The sequence below is a fragment of the Poecilia reticulata genome, chromosome 13 (genome assembly GCF_904066995.2).
Source record: "Poecilia reticulata chromosome 13, P_reticulata-male-v2, whole genome shotgun sequence".
Classification (NCBI taxonomy): domain Eukaryota; kingdom Metazoa; phylum Chordata; class Actinopteri; order Cyprinodontiformes; family Poeciliidae; genus Poecilia; species Poecilia reticulata.
In genome coordinates this window covers 16,441,854-16,459,365 of record NC_088842.1, presented here as the reverse complement: position 1 = coordinate 16,459,365, position 17,512 = coordinate 16,441,854, and the positions used below count along the sequence as shown (strand labels likewise).

Here is a 17,512-nt window from a genome sequence, read left to right as displayed (position 1 = left end):
AGATCATCTCTAAGGTTCCGCTCATCCGTTTTACTTATCAATGGTTGAAAAAAAAAAAACAGAATAAAAAACTTTCAGATTTATTGCTGACTGTACTCCGAGAGAGTTGTCTGTCAGTTTCTGGCCAATTTGCTGGACACAGGCAGTGAAGGCTGGTTGACGGCACCTCAACACCCTCTGTGATATTTACTTCGCCCTCCATTTCCCTCCATGTCATATAGAAATCATTACGACATGGAAAAAGGCCTTTATTTTCAGGTATACAGGTCAAGACAGCAAAATTATCCTGCTACAGTTTATTCACTCTCCCCATCATCTCCTGATCTACCCACTTCACCCTCTTTTATGTCCTTCCGTCACTCAGTTCCACACTTATCTTTTTCCATCTCTTTGGGCCTCTTGCAAAGAAATTGGTCTGAAACCACAGAGTTGTTGCAAATGAGCAAATGATTCATGTAGATGGAAAGCCTGATATGCAACTAAGCAAACAAGAATACAAATTGAGGCTATTTTTTACTTTTAAAGTTATCTGGACATGATGTGCTTCACTTGCAATATGGTAACAGGGCACAAGCAGGAGCTGTGTCAAAAACATGTTATTTGAGGGACTATCCATTTTTCAATATGAGCCTTATGAATCCCTGGCAAGATCTCTCTATATGTCATGATCTCTAACATTTGTTATAAGCCAACTTCTACTTTTGTTCATTTTTTTCAAAAGTGCAATTTTAGAGAAGTTCAAATTTCTTCAGTAATGTTAACAGTATATAAAATATTGTAAGCTTCTGATTGAAATTAAAATTGTACATGTGCAAACAAATGACATTTTGTGTGTAGTTATATTAGAAGCATATAATACAAAATATTACTTATGTAATTTATTCATTTTTTTACTTGTGTCTGAGCTGTGGTTACATTTCATGAAAGCTGCAAATGTAAATAAATCGTAATTTTTTTTCTTAATAATTTCCTTTATCTGCTCAGCACAACCAGTTAATCTTGACACCTTCTTTTCCATATGGAGTCCGTATCTAAGCTCTGGAATTACTGCAAAAGCAATTGAGAAAGTCAGAAAAACAGCCCAAAATTTCCACAGTTTATTTACAGTAGTCACTTTCTAAAACAAGCTTTCAAAAATCTTGTATTTGATATATAAGCCATTCAAGCTGCCTGCCTTCATAATTGGCTCAATTATTAATATTAAAATACCTTATGTACAGTGTGCACAAAATGAAGCGGGGGTGTCCTGGTGGGCTGCAAGAGGGTTAGCAAGTTTTCAAATGGATCCCAGTTAGCTTCAGGTTAACCTACTTTGACATTAAAAACTTGAAATTAAAGATTTTTTTTTTTTAGTCTTAAAAAAACTTCACAGAATCCGTTTATTAATTTTGGTTGCCTAAAATCATTCATCAAACAGCCTGTAGAAAACTGGAAGAAATACTTTTATTTTAAATTTAATAAACAGATCCACTCTCTTTTGGCAAAATCTATTCAGTTATTGTTATTAATTTATTAATTACTTATTTGTAAATTAGAAAACCAGTGGAAATGTAAAACATTGTGAAGAAAAATCTATTGTATATGCCAATAACAGAAATGTAAACCTTGCATATAGTGCAAGGTAAACCGCATGTCTGGTTTTTATGACCGACTTGAAAATAAAATCAAGAGAAATTTAGCCTGGCATTTGATACAATCTGACCTGGTCCTTGACCCAGCCTGGCAACGAATCAACACAAAGGGAGATATTCGTGGCTTAAAAAAAAGGTTGAAGAAATTGGATTTTCTCCTTCTGTAAAAATTTATGGAGAATTGGAAATAGTAGAGTATGTCTAAATAAACCTTTCTCCTTATGTTATGCTGTGTAGCAGGTTTGAGATGTTTCTGCATCCTGTTTCAAACGGACAAATTACCTGCAGATTGCATTCTCATTCAGCAGAGATCTGCTCAAGAGCCATCATTTATTTTTAGGATTTATACCAAATAATGTAGAAGTAAAAATGATGTGTGCTCTGAGAATCAGGCTGAGGAACCAGTGATGTAAACAAAATAAGTCAAGTCGCATCTTGCATTGGGAAACTTGGATTGCATTTGTACAAAAAGGGTGAAAATTTTTTCTCTCATGCTATTGAATACTGGCTCAGCAAGTTATTATCACTGGGCACTATGGGAGGATTCCCAACTTAAGCAACATCGTGACACTGGAAAGTGTATTTTCTATCAGTTTTCAGGTCAACATTTTTTCATTTTCTATTTTGTGACTTCCCTGTTGAGCTGATATATCAATTTAATGGAAGTCTGTTACTTGCAAGGGCACAGGGTGTGTAGGTGGAGGCAAGCTCCAGTGGAAGTCATTTTTGCCCATCTATAACACTCCTTCCTCAGACTGTCAGACACTTAATTACCAGTCTGACTCTTTTTGTTGACCCTGCTGGTAGTTTCAGAACCTTTTAATTAACACTTCATCTCCCTTTGTTCCTTATTTTACTGTAAAAGTGCAAAAAATGCATTTCACAAAATCAGTACTCCCATTGTAAGTTTTATGACTGACCTAATTGTGCATAGGTCCAGTTCATGTTTTTCTGCTCCCGCTATGAAGATGTATGAATCACAGTAATGTCGTGATGCCATCCTTCCTTTAACATTTGCCATTGTAGCAACAAATTCTCTGTAATTCACACATTAGCGTTTTTTTAGATTATTAGATCTGGTAACACAATATCAGTCATTGTCCACAGTGATACTGTAAAATTTTTTAACTTTAATTTGCCCATAAAACAACTCTTCTACTTCCTTGTATCCTTCTTTCTGGTTGGAAAAACCCTGTGATGCAGTGAGTAATCCTCACACAGTGTCTGACAGCCTCCATTTACTGCTGCCGGTTGTATGTGAATAGAATGAGATTGGTTTGGTGCAATCGGGTGGGGCCTATATATAAAATCTGAGTGGGCAAAGGGGTGTCATGACAGCATGTGGTTAACAGTGAGTGTCAGGCTGTGTTTCTGTTTTTCTATTCCTGTGAGGATTCTTAACTGACTGCACACCAACTGATGGAGACCTCCCATCACCATGGCGATGACCCTGCGATCAAATAAAATCACGTATTTTCCTCTTTTTAATAGGTGAGGACTTGGTTTAGTACTAAAATAAGGCTAAGGTTAAGATATAAATTTTTTTTGTACGAAGACATTTATGCAATATTTCCAAAAGTATGAGGGAATCATGATGTTGTTCACGGGGGAAGAACACACATATGATCAAGGTGAAAACCTTTTATTGCACTTTGTTCAGGTGTGGATGTACTGCACGATGATGTTCCACCAGATGAATTCACTTAAGTGCAAACGATGTAAGATTAAAGTGGTTAACTTGAGTTTCTCACTTTGTCATGAGAGGATCCACGTAAAACACAAACTTGCTCTTGATTTTCTTCCTTCTGATCAGCCATAATAGACAACAAACAAAAGAGGGAGGCAATGTTGCTGCTGAGAGATAACATCAGACACGCTTCGGACAATTAAAAACCCTTAAGTGCTAAAATGATCATAAAACTCCCATTAAGGCATGCTAAAACAACACTAAAATGAGCAGAATGAATAGGCTGATGCCTTTCAGACATCATGCTGAAGTATATTCAGTCAAATCTCATCAAGTATGTAGCAGCGCTGATGATGACTCAACCACTTTGAACTGTTGACTGCTTCATAAATTACTTATTCTTGCATAAATGCAATAATAAATTAAATTAAATGCAGACAGGGCCAGGCCCCATTTAATAAAATGAACTGAGAAGTCATCATGGTGATTTCTTACCAACTATCATCATCACTAAAACTAAATTGAATGCATTTACTAGGCATTTAATGTTATCAACCAAAACAAATTAATACATGATTGTGAAGTGGAAAGGAAATAATGCAGCAGAAACATGTTTTTGCAACTAGTGTTTGTGGAATCCTGGGTAATTAGATGTGTGGTTGAGACGTGGCCTTTCCCCCGAACCTATATTAACATCTCAACTTTATTTAGATGAAAGCATGTTCTTGTGTTTGGTCCAGTCAAAGTTCAGACAAAAATTCAACTGAGAAACTGTGACAGGACTTGAAAACAGATGTCTGTAAATACCCTCCACCCAATCTCAATAATTCTAAATTAGTTTTTCTAAAAAAAAAAAATTTTATGTCATAAATTTGTGGTTGCAATGTATCAAAATATCAGATATGAATGCTTTTGCAAATCAGTACAAATGCATAAATAACACTATTATTTAGCTAAAAATACAATTTGTTTATGAAGCATATTTTAAAACAGCATGCATGCTCACCCAGTGTTGTACAAAAATAAGATAATGGGGCAAATGGTGTTGAAAAAAAATTGTTTTTAAAAGACTGAAAAGCAGGAAGTGAATATGCCTGTCTAATATTAAAAGACCATGCATTCCAAAGTTTGGGAACCATTACAAAAAAAAAACTTGATCTCCTTTAACTTTTTGCCTAGTTTTTGAAACAATTAAAACCAGCAGGTCGTCTGATTCAAGGACCTGTGATGGAAGACGAGGTTGAAGTTAACCAGAGAGGAATGAAGGAGCAAGACCATTTCAGCATGTATAAGTCAACATTAGGACTTTGAAAATAAGTATGTGATTCACACTGAGATAATAAAGGAAGGACGTGATTGGTAAGACGGGCTCATATCTTAATGAACCAGCTAAAACACGTGGGGCAGCAATTTTAATAAGCTGATGATGTAAAACAGTATGCTTGACTGACACCATCATTAAATGCATTGTAATAGTTGAGACAAGTTGAGATAAAAGCATAAATGATTCTCTTCGAGTCATACCTTGGCAAAACTTGCTTAAGTTTTGCTATTTTAGGAATAAAGTTTTTGTAAAACAAAGTTGATCTGTTTATGACATTTCAAATCTGAGTCCATTGTTTGTTACATGCTGTTTGATGAATGACTTGAGGGAACAAAAATTAATAAGCCGGGTCTTTGATAAAATAATCTCTGTTTTTCTTTCACTGAAGTCCAAAAGATGTAAAGCCAGCCAAGCTTTGACACCTTCAAAGCAGTTTAATAGGGGTTGGAAACATGGATTATTAGGTGTTAGAAGTAGGTAAATCAGGGAGTCGCAGTGGAAGGAAATGCCATGCTTGCTAGGAATAGACTCCAAAGGAACCAGGTACAAATAAAAAAGAAGAGGGTCAAGAATTGAACTCTGAGGAACTCTTCAAGAAAGAAGAATCGAACGGGACAAAAAAATGTTTGAAATTTACACTAAGCATTCGATCACTTAAATAAGAAAGAAGCCAATACAGTGCAGCAATTTTAATCCCAACCCAGTGTTTCAAACGAGAAAAAGCTATCTGGTCCTCATTAAAATGCTGCAATAAGAACTCAAAGTGCAAGAATCACAGAACTCTAAGAGTTGATTATTAAAAAGATGCCATTAAAAACCCTGAACGGTGCTGTTTTAGTGCAATGTTAACCTTGCACTGAAAACCAGGACAGAAAACGTCCACAATGTCCATAAAAGCATTCAGTTGAGGATGGGCAGAAATAATTTATTTAATATTCAAAAAATGATTCTTTGTGTTTGTGTAAGCTGTATATGAAGCAACTCTTCCATACATGAGGGAATAACTAACAAAGAAGAACACTTCAGTGAAAGCAAATTGAGGAATTAAAAAAAAAGGCTTGAATGAAGAAGAAAACATGTAAAAGTGGCAGAGAGGAATCAGAGCAGGCAGAGAACAAATCTCTGGCTGCCAATATAGCTGAACCCAGAGTTGATAGAGTTTTAATTTCCTGCCTGTGAAAGCGAGAACTATATCAAGATTGAAACACGACTTTCAATGAGTCACTCACTGAGGCTTAGTGGGTTCAGCCTGTTAACATTCGAAACATCACCACCCCACCCCCAGCTCCCCACTCTTCTCTTAGCTTTATTGCACGCATGTTGTGTGCTCGCCTGCAGGCATGAAATCCCATAAATGCAATAACCTACACATGGTCCCAAAAGCAATGCAATCACATGCATTCACACCTCCACGCAAACGCGGCGTAATGGCACTAATGAGACTGCGTGACTAATTCCTCTTCACTCCCTTCTTCAGATGAGTGCTTATTATGGTCTGTCAAGGAGATGAGTCAGTCCATGTCATGGTTACCATGGTGATAAAAGCCTCTAGCACTTCCCTTAAGTGCCCGCCAGCTAAAATAAGCTCTTTAACCCCTTTAATAACAGAGCCATCAGCAGGCATTGACACCCACACACAAACATGACAACAGGCAGGCTGACTCTCTGACCTCTTTCAGCGGACAAGTGAGGAGAAAATTCTCCCACAGAGATTGTTAGAATACACTGTTTTGGATGTGACGGACAAAGACAGCAAACGTGGTCTGAACAGCATCTCAAAATCTCAGCTGACATCTGACTTTCTCTTGCTGTGAGATCTAATGTTCATTGTCATGTTGCCTTGTATTCTCATTGCATAAGGCATTATGGTCTCTTTTAGCATAACAGCAGCACATACAGGACAGACTTGAACTCAAACTCATTTTTGAAAACATACTTTTTACAGGATTAAAAATGTCTGTATAGAAAATTAAAACCTTTAGTTGTCGTTCTGCATAACTGTGAATTTAACACATTACAATACGGTTAAATACAATGTCATTTATTGGTGATCCATTTAATGCAATGCTTATATGTGGACATGTTGGGGTGATGTTATACACCCCAAAAATCAGTTGTAACAGTCAACTACTTTGTTGGAGATAATAATAACCACTTTGATATCGTGTGACACTTCAAGGCCTGTTTTTGATAAATAATGCTAAGATGATTAGCTGTTATCTAATATTGATATAATATGCTCAATATTTCATTTTATTGCTTATTACGGTATATATATATATATATATATATATATACAAAAACACAAGGCAATAGTGCTCGCAATTATGCAACCCTGTGTGCAGCTCAATTAATTTCAGTTCAATTAGATTTAATTCAATCAACATATACTCTGAACAACATTCCTTTGGGTCTAAGACAATCAATATTAATCTATCTAGCCAGTGTCCATATTTTCTTCTTTGCATAGTGAAATTAAATTGAAATAAAAAATAATAGACAATAAAAAATATTGTGAAAAGTCTTTTAGAGAAGAGGCCTTTCATTAAAATGTAGACCTTGAACAATCTAAATATATAAAACGGAAATGATGACGTGCATAATGAAAATGCTGTTGCTGAATCTCTGTTATTCTTGGCGATACAGGACAACAGTGTGTTCAGCGCTAGTTCAGTGTTTGTAAATGGTTGATTAATTTGTGTCTGTAATTGAGGTCACACATTGATTACCTTTGATTATACTTCCCAATACCTTTTCTGTGTATTTCCTCAATCAGCGTCAGTGGTCATATGACTACAAAACCACTCTGGACAAAGCGAAACTAAAAAGGGAAGAAGAAACCAAGAACACACGGCAGCAAGAGAATTACTGTCATGCACGTCCATTTTTGTAGAAAATGTGATTTATTGGGTTTTTAATGCTTCTTGTTTGCCTTAAGTGTATGATGTCTTGCACTCGCAAGATTATTATTGAGTTTACACATAGTTTACTCAGGGTATTTATTAATTAATTATCTGTAAAATATTAAACAGAAGTTAGCATTTTGGGTTTCACATAGCATCTGGAATGCACAGGAAACCGTTGCCGCGCATGCGTATTGTGACGCAAGCTGTGGTGAACCATCTTGACGGAACAAGTTAAATTGAGCGTAAACTTTGAGTTTGCGCCACTTGCTGCGGGTTAAAAGGGTGGAATAGCAGGTCAGGTGCCTGACAGTCAGGGTGAACGCTGTTGTCTTTACACCTGTGTTTGTTTCCCAGTGTTTGCCTGTGCAGGTAAGCTGGCAGTGAGTGAATATGAGGTTCAGCGCTGTTCTCGTGTGTGTGTTCCTGCTTTGGGTTGAGGGGTCATTGGGGGACACACCAGCTAACTGCACCTATGAAGACCTGCTGGGGACATGGGTGTTCCAGGTGTCCAAAGGGGGACACGACAAGACCGTCAACTGCTCTGCTGAAGGTAAGAAGCTAAGAAGAAAATAACAGTTGATTCATTTTGATATCATGTGACACGTTGAGGCCTTTTTCAGATAAAGAAGGCTTATAATGATATATTGCACTCAGTGCTACATTTCATTGCTTGTACTTGTTATGCCTCAGTAATAACTTAGAAAATGAAATATCAAAGCGACATTAGGCGTTCTGCTAGTTGAGAGGTTAACTAGACTGTTATGAAGTCATGTGATTTCATGTTAATTTTCTCTTCAGCCACAGGTGAGAGCACAGTGACTGTGACGCTGGAGAAACTGTCTGTAGCCTCAAATGAGCTGGGAACCACAGGCTTCTTCACCCTCATCTACAACCAGGGCTTTGAGGTGGTGCTCGGTGACTACAAATGGTTTGCCTTTTTCAAGGTATCAGTAAAACCAATTAATTGTATTATTTTTTAGCTCTAATAATACTCCAAAACACATCTAATGTCGCATGTGTTGTTCTGCTGATTCACTCATAGTCAAATCCGTCATTTAGATACCGGTAAATGGAAATGTGGTGGGTTTGCTGGTGAATTATTATTATTATTATTTAACTCTCTGTGCTTTCACCCTTTCTCATTTCTTGCTTCCATGTACTCTGATCGTATCTGTAAAGATTGGTGGACGGTGTAAAAAGCAGCAGAGTTAAAGTTAAGTCCCTGGTCATGTGCTATTTTCCTGTCACTCACATGACAACGAGCTGAGGGACGTTTCCCAGCCATTTTATTTTCCAGCCTCTGTTCTGATTTGTCCATGTCTGATTTAACTTCCTCATTATGTTAAGATGTATGACTTGCAAGTTTTTTTGTATCTTAATGTCTTCTGAAACCTATGACTCAAACACCTGATCTGGTTTTTTATTGAAATCACCATCAGTGCCAGTAACTAGTGTACATACATGCATTCTTGTCAGACGTAATTGTGGGTTTTCAATTAATTCTGACTCATTCTTTTTGGGTTAAATGCATATGCAACAAACAACTTCAATGACTATTTAAATTCGTATATTAAATGCACAAACATTTACTGTGCAATTTATCTTGTCCAGATAGGTTCACAATTTTTATACACAAACATCTACATACAATACTTTCACAAATATTTGTCACTATCATCATGGTGGATTTGGAGACACAACAGAGCTCTTTAAAATTTAGTGAGTCCAGTCATTTAACCTGACATTTAGCATATAGTCCAGAAAGTTTCAGAAGATTAGAGGTCGGAAGCTACCCTAAAGGTTTAATGTTAGCCTGCTTTATGAGTTCTTAACCCAGTTCGATGTGTTTTCTTCTTATTTAGTGTTCTTATAAATTTTATAATACAGCACCACCGCTGGCAACAAACTGTAGCCTCAGCATGACGCTGCTTCTGCCGTTCCAGAGATTTTTAATGTTCTTTGCTTTCTTATTTGTGGCCAAGTAGCTTAATCTTTGGCTTCTCTGACCATGATACCGCTTTGAACGTCATATCTAATTTCCTTTCATCTGAGGTAAATGTTTTTGTCAGATGAGAAAAGCATTGAGATGGTTGGCTGTCCTATAAGCAGCCCAAACACATAAACTTGTTTTGAAATTGATAAATCAAGCTATTAAAGCTGCAAGAATTGACCCTAGAAAATGAAAATTTATAAATCATGTTTAAAAGTAGGTTTTGTAGCAGAAAACCATCCAGTTTAAGTAAAGTCAGTCAATTCTGATAAGAAGAGTGGCCAAATATTCAGACACAATTGTGCTTTTACCTTGCTGATGTTGACAAAAATACTTTTCTGTCAACTTTTTTGTGCATGATTTAGTCCAATTTAGCACCGAGTCTGCATATAAAAACGCCATTTAAAGAATTTACCGTAAATAATTTACCTTTTATTTTTGCAGAGCAGTACATTGTGTGTTTGTGTATATATGACTAGAAGCCATAATTTGTTTGTCTGCTGACTCTTGCAGTACACCCAGGAAGGCTCCAAGGTGACCAGCTACTGTGACCAAACCCTGCCAGGATGGGTCCACGATGTGCTGGGACGCAACTGGGCCTGTTTTGTGGGGAAGAGGGTGAAGCCTGTGCCGCCCAGAATAGATTCTAAGCCAGTCTTCAGCAGCGGGTACCTAAATTACGACCAATTTTGACTATTTTGGCAAAATACAAATGATGGGAATTTGAATTGGTAATCTGCAAGGGATCCTGAGGAATACAAGAAGAGCTAATGCGCAATTCTTACATCTCTGCTTCATTATTGGATTTTCTCTTTCTCAATACTTCCCCTCATGTGTGTGAGGAAACCTTATCTAACTATCTGACTTTTGCTATTAAAGCCTGAGCATACAGTTTCTGGTCACATGAAACCGCTTTCTGCGATAACATGACTCAAGGCAAGAGTTTGGTTTGCAGAAAGTTTAGTAAAATGTCTCCACTGTTTTGTACCTCTAACTGAAAATTTTCTTTCTATCTTTTCCTCTCAATTGCACACAGAATCACGTTTGACAGTCTTTATTTCTGGTAATTTAGATGATTGTCAGCTTATAGCTAGTAAAATAAAAAGCAATACTTAAGCTTAGAGTATTACAGGATATCAATGAAAACATTTTTACTGCACAAATGTGGGCTTAATGAAAATAATGTTGAATATCTGCTTGGATGTTATTTTAATATGAGAGACGAGCCTAATTGGATCCCATATGTTATGTTTTATTTTAATTGTAGATTTTATGTTTGCACTGTACACAAACCTAAAATGTCCAGCATGTCCTTAAAGTGATTGCTTTTTCTTAGTTTGTTTCCTTGGATAAAATCTGCATCCGCTCTTTCATTACTCTTTTCCCAGACTGCTCCCGAAGCCGTATAAACACAACTGGGACTTCATTGATTTAATCAACACCGTTCAGAGCTCCTGGAAGGCTGTGGCGTATCCTGAGCATGAGATGTACACTTTGCGAGAGCTGCATTACAGAGCAGGCGGCCCTGCCTCTCGTATCCCTGTGTGAGCGCTTTGTTCCATTCCTCATTTCATCCTTTTTGCGTGATGGGCAATGTATAAATGTGATTTCCTGCTAAGAAACATCAATTTATAAGGATCTTTATTGATTGAATTGCCGTTTGCTTGGCACAGATGTGTGGCGCAGGTTTCCCCCCTTTAAACCTGCCTCTTGATGTGTTCTTCAGACGCGTTCGCCCTGCTCCTGTGGAAGCTGGTTTAGCCAAGATGGCGGCAGCCCTCCCCGAACACTGGGACTGGAGAAACGTTGATGGCGTCAGCTTTGTTACCCCTGTGAGAAATCAAGGTGACCTTTCATTACAATCGTACAATAATTTAGAAAAGGTGTTCTTTTGATCAATACATTTCCTCTTTAAAATTTGATTTAAAAAAAATGTAATGATGTTTTTAAATCTCTTAACTTTTTGAAGCTAGTTTAAGTGAGAAACTCAAGTCTTATTGTTTTACTTCAAAGGAACTGAAAATTTCAAGCACTAATATTAGAATGGCCTGAAGGATCAGATGCAGGTTTACATCTGACAGCTGCCAGTAACAGTTTCCACTCAGAAGCATTTCACCACTCACTTTGCCTCCTTTCCTCTCTGCCCTTCTGGGTCTGCTTGCTGCTCCCTTCCTGTTTTCTGCACGCCGTTGTGTGTGTGAGTGGAGAGATTACAGAAGCGGAGTGCTTCGAGTGTCTGAGAGAGCCTCTATAGGGTGGGGTTTAAGCATCTAGAGAAATCCAAAGTGCTTCAATGGAATAGCCCTTCAAGGTACTGTGGAGGGCTACGGAGCTTGTTTTATTTTTATTGCATGAGTCGAGTCCAGTTTTTCACAAAACGTTTGACGTGAAACCTTTATTTCCTGCTTTGCTGTGTCTTTTAAATGAGCAGATACTTCTGCTAAGTGTTTCCAGCTGGAGAAGAGAAATTACATGTTGCAGCGGGGTTGCTAAAGACTCTTCTGCAATGTTTTCCTGAGGACTTTACACTGCCCAGTGATAACTCATTTAGTGCGAACAGTTGCTCATGCTGATCAAAGTATTGACTTCGTTCTCTTTCCTTCTGTTCCCCCCTATGTTTAAGTAAGATAGGGGGATTTCAGATATGAGGCATTTACATCAACACGAAAACATTCAACATTAACAGTTGGAGAAGAAGCGTTTTACCTTGTAAATGTATCTATAATGAGATGGATGAGAAATGTCCCTGCATAATCGAGCTTGAAATCTATTATTGCCTCCCTGCTGCTCTGCTTTTGCAGAGCATTCTTCTTCCTCTTTTTCTTGTTAGCTATTGTGAGCTCTGCTTGAAAAATCTCAGGCCTGAAAATTTCTCCCCTTGCCCAACTCCTGACAGCTCTTCACCTCGGGGTTAACTTGCTTTGTAAATTATTTATCTCTACAATGATCTGGATTTAAAGGGCAACTGTTTAGAACTTTCCAGGAGTTTCATCATTTGCAGAATCTTTGTTCTGCAAAGCATCATAAAAAAACAGCCACACAGATGTCTAAGTGTGTGATCTATAGGCTGTGACTGTGTGCATCACTGCAAGATGGCTCTCTTTGAAAATCTCCTCTGCCTGAGGAAATAAAAGTCTGAATGTGACACTTGTCAAAGAGGTAAAAGAACACAGAGGAATCTGTGACCAACTCTGAATCAATCACATCAGTTTGAGCAGCAACCAGGAGGAATATGAAACAGTCTTATGATGAGCACGTCCTGCTGATGACAGATTAGATGCGTTTCCTGTAATGTGACGGCTCTGGACTAAAAGACACTATTGACATTATTGAAAGAACCAAACATATTTGTGATTTTTATCTAATCAAAATTTTATCATGTCCTATGAACCCTCTGTAGTGCTCTGTCTTATGGGTAAAATAGATTTTTGTTTGTTTGTTTTGTTCTTGCTTCGAATCTTCTCATAAACTGCAGAAGTTTGTGAACCTTTGGATCAAAACAAAAGTCTGTTTTACCTTATTGCTACTAAAAAGCTTAAGACTTTAGTCCCAAATATACTCTCTACTGTCTCACCCTGAATCCATCCATCCATTTTCTTTACACCCTTGTCCCTTAGTGGCGTCAGGAGAGGTGCTGGTGCCCATCTCCGACTAACGTTCCAGGCGAGAGGCAGGTTACACCCTGGACAGGTCGCCAGTCTGTCGCAGGGCAACACGGAGACAGACAACCATGCACACACACACCTAGGGACAATTTAGACAGACCAATTAACCTAGCAGTCATGTTTTTGGACTGTGGGAGGAAGCCGGAGTACCTGGAGAGAACCCACGCATGCACAGGAAGAACATGCAAACTCCAGGCAGAAAGATCCCGGGCCGGAAATCAAACCCAGAGCCTTCTTGCTGCAAGGCAACAGTTCTACCAACTGCGCCACTGTACAGCCCCTCACCCTGAATCATTACTGCAATTAAATAGTCCTGCACATCTGTGCGGCCTCTGCTCCTTTACCTAATTTGTTCCTGTAGAGCATTTTATTAGCAACCTAATGCCTGACACATGTATGCAAACTTTGTTTAATCTGTTCTCCAACAGAATGACTGCCTCATTCTATTGGTATGCATTCATCGTCAAGGTCGGATAAGTGTGCTGTGGCAAGAGTATCGAAAAACATTTAGTGCTGAATTTAGTCCAAAAAATACTTTATTATTATTGTAGCTGCCCCAAAGAAACCATTCTGTCATGGAAATATCCAGCTTAGTCACTTTGCACTGACCTTCCTAGGCACATTGTGGCAGTTGGGGGCAGGATATTATATATGTTATATGTTAACTTTTGCATGTAGTGGGGACAAAGCATCTTTTAAAAAGCTGTTTTTTCACTGTGCCATGTTATTTCTCATAGCAGTGTTTTCTCTCCATCTTTGTTGTGTTTTAGGATCCTGCGGCAGCTGCTACTCCTTCGCCACCATGGGAATGCTGGAAGCTCGAGTTCGGATCCTGACCAACAACAGCGACAGCCCTGTCCTCAGTCCTCAACAAGTGGTCTCCTGCTCTGAATACGCTCAAGGTAAACTGATGCTCTAAAAGATATTATTTCTAGCACAAATGAAAGCATTTTCTGCTAAAGCCGACGTAGATTATTTTCTGTTTGTAGAATAATATCTGCAGCCTGTTGTGAGATGAACAACACATTTAAAAAAATATTTTATTTGCTTAAAGATTTCTACTTTTTTTTTTTTTTTTTCCACCTTTGTAAGGTTGCGATGGGGGCTTCCCTTACCTGATTGGGAAGTATGTACAGGATTTCGGCATTGTGGACGAGTCTTGCTTCCCGTACGTTGCAAAGAACACTCCATGTGGCGTGCCTGCAAACTGCGGCCGAATGTACACCGCAGAGTATGGATACGTAGGCGGATTCTACGGTGGCTGCAGTGAGACGGCCATGATGTTGGAACTGGTCAAGAATGGACCAATGGCTGTTGCTTTCGAGGTACAACAGCTGCTTAATGTCTCTCTGATGTTCATATGCAAATCTTATCTGCTACAAAATGTATTAGATGTGTCTCTCTATAAGTTGGAGATCATCTTATAAATAAACTTTTGAAAGGTTATACGGTATATGCCAAACGTTTTATTTTAAACTATGCATTACTGTGGATTGTGATATTAATCTAAATAAACAGATGACATTAACCTCATACAACAAAACAAAATGGCAGAAAAAGATGAACTATTATTAATTAGTGTTTGTCTACAGGTGTACCCTGACTTCATGAACTACGAAGGAGGCATCTACCACCACACAGGCCTTGCAGACTCCATCAACCCCTTCGAGCTGACCAACCATGCAGTGCTGCTGGTGGGCTACGGCCGCTGCCAGAAGACCGGACAGAAGTACTGGATTGTCAAGAACAGCTGGGGTGCCAATTGGGGCGAGGACGGCTACTTCCGAATTCGCCGGGGAAGTGACGAGTGCGCTATCGAGAGCATCGCAGTCGCAGCCAAACCCATCCCCAAATTGTAGATGCTTTTAAGTCAAAATCAGAACAAATTAGTGCCTTGATCACAATTCTGCATCCTTTAAATTGAATGTATTTCGTTTCAATCTTGGTTGAAAATATGGAACTGCAAATTGATCACATGGAACGCTGTGGTCTGGCTTCCTCTCGTTGTACTAAACTGGTTGACCCAGTACATGCATAAAGGCGTGAAAAGTTACTGATTGAAGTTTTAACGGAAACATTTCCTTGGTACTTCCTTTTAGTGTCTTTAGAATTTTAAATGTACTAAAACTGAAAAGGGTAGGATTGTTCACCAGTTTTCAAAATCTGACATGCTTATAGAAGTCTAAAATTATGAGATTGATACCTATGAATAAATCAAGCTGATGTTGAAACACAGGAGTGTTTCAACATCAGGAGTGTTTCTTCTACATTTTAATGACCTGGATACAACTGATTTGCTTCTTGACGTTGAATGTTTTTTTGTTTTGTTTTGTTTTGTTTTTTTTCCAGTGTTCCTTCTTTTCTCCAATTATGTTTACTGATTTTTATGCTGTTGGTAATCAGCCACCTCCTAAATCCATGCTGTTACTGCCAACACAAACCAGAATGGATTGATCGTGTTGTAACGGGTTGTAAATTCCACATTGAAGATTTAAAAGGGAAATGATTTATCCGTGTGTTTTTTGTCAATTGTCCGGTGCAGGACATTTTTCTCTGATTCAGGGAAGCACTGCAGAGAATTGATGTGTCTTTGGTCTCTGCTTCCAATTTGACATCATTGCTGCCATGTTTCACAGTGGATTGCTCCCTGTGGAGCATTCAAAGATAATTTCTGTCAATAAAGGGATGCATCACTTTGCAAAAAACAAAATGTGTTGTTTTTTTTTTTTTTTGTATCGATATGTTTTTTGTTGTTGTTTGGTTAAAGTAAAATGCTTGACTTTGTTTAGAAATCCTTTTAAGTGATTTGCCTCTAGGGCTTTATGTTGATCAGTTTAAGCACAAATTTGGTAAAAGGCAACAACAAGTAAATAATATTCTGTGATCAGTGCATTGGGGATCCATTATTTTCTCCTTTTAACACCTTTTCTTTTAGTCGTGCGTCCAAGTAAAAATAAAGCTTTGAAGTTCTGATGCGTTTCTTTTTAAAAAAGGATAAGACAAAGAGGAAAACCTTATTGTGTATGCATTTTTCACATGCTTTAGCAATCAGTGCAGGCACTTTCAAGAAGCACATTTTCACTGAGATTGTGTGGGAGAGTGCATTTAACAAGACGTCTGAGTTTTACCTGCTTCAGCTCATTCAAACTGGATTGAGTTCACTAACATTCAGGGATTTTAAGAGATTTCTCATGTTCTTCATTGTATATAAGCCTGGGCTTGACTGATCAGTATAAACTTGACGTGTTAAATTTTTTTTTCTGTGGGATTTGATTATATCTCTTTTTCTGATGGGCTTGTTTTTGATGCTGTTTCATTGAAAAAACCCTGAAGGGAACTTAAGGTGAAATTACAGTTCCATGTTGATGTACTGTAATTAATTAATTATATTGTACGCTTTTGGGTTTTGAGTTGTAAAAGGTGATAAGGAAATGCAGTTTACATACTAAATCCTTGTTTTTTTATTTTTTATTTTGCACAATGCAGCCATGAAGTTTTGCATAATCTATGTTACAAACCAACAGAGTGGTGCATAATTGGAAACTGGAATAAGAATGATCATAGTTTTTTTTTTTTTTTTACAATTTTGTACAAATTGAAATTTTTGCATCAATGTTCAGATCAAAGCATTTATATGTTAGAAGGCCCCAAATGCTACAAATTTACATCACACCTTTCAGATTTATTTATTTTTGTATGAAAAAAAATTCAAATCTTTTATCCCTTTCTTCACATATTGTACTCTACCTGTGTTCATATTGGGGTGGACGGGGACAATTCTAGACTTTTCCAAGATTGGGGGGATCCGGACCCCCGATCCGTCCCCTGGATATCCGCCCATGGTGCATTTTCTGGAATAGATTGTACTTCTAAATAAAACCATCACCAAGAGCTAAAATTGGAAACAATTAAATTTATAACAAGAAATCTTAAAACCAAGGAAAATATTAAACCAGAATCCTAAAGGTCATGACATCTCAGCTGTTTCCTTTTAAATTAAATCACGCTTGCTATTTTAACTTGTGCAAACGCTCTTGGTACTTTTCTCCACCCTTGTTGGTGTAGAGCAGGGGTCCCCAAACTTTTTCCTGTGAGGGCCACATAACTTCCCTTCTCTGGTGGGGGGCCGGAGTCAGTTTGTAACAGAAAAAGTGTGACGATTGCAGGAGTGCCTAAATGTAAAAAAAATCATTGTTTTCCAGAAAGCACAATCAAACAACCCTCTCTGGGTTCTTCACAGAAAAAATCCAGGAAATAAACACTATTTACGAAATAAATATGTATTTTCCGGACTATAAGCCGCACTGGC

The 17,512-nt window shown here is 37.9% G+C and overlaps 1 protein-coding gene across 1 annotated transcript; it reads left to right on the top strand.

The window, feature by feature from the left end:
- Positions 1-7,755: 7,755 nt before the first annotated feature.
- On the top strand, positions 7,756-16,174 carry ctsc (cathepsin C). Its single transcript, XM_008425501.3, has 8 exons — positions 7,756-8,098; positions 8,347-8,492; positions 10,052-10,206; positions 10,927-11,082; positions 11,265-11,383; positions 13,974-14,105; positions 14,296-14,528; positions 14,796-16,174. Exons 1-8 carry the CDS (start codon positions 7,939-7,941, stop codon positions 15,060-15,062), a joined length of 1,368 nt encoding a protein of 455 aa, XP_008423723.1. The 5' UTR covers positions 7,756-7,938; the 3' UTR covers positions 15,063-16,174.
- The last annotated feature ends 1,338 nt before the right edge of the window (positions 16,175-17,512 follow it).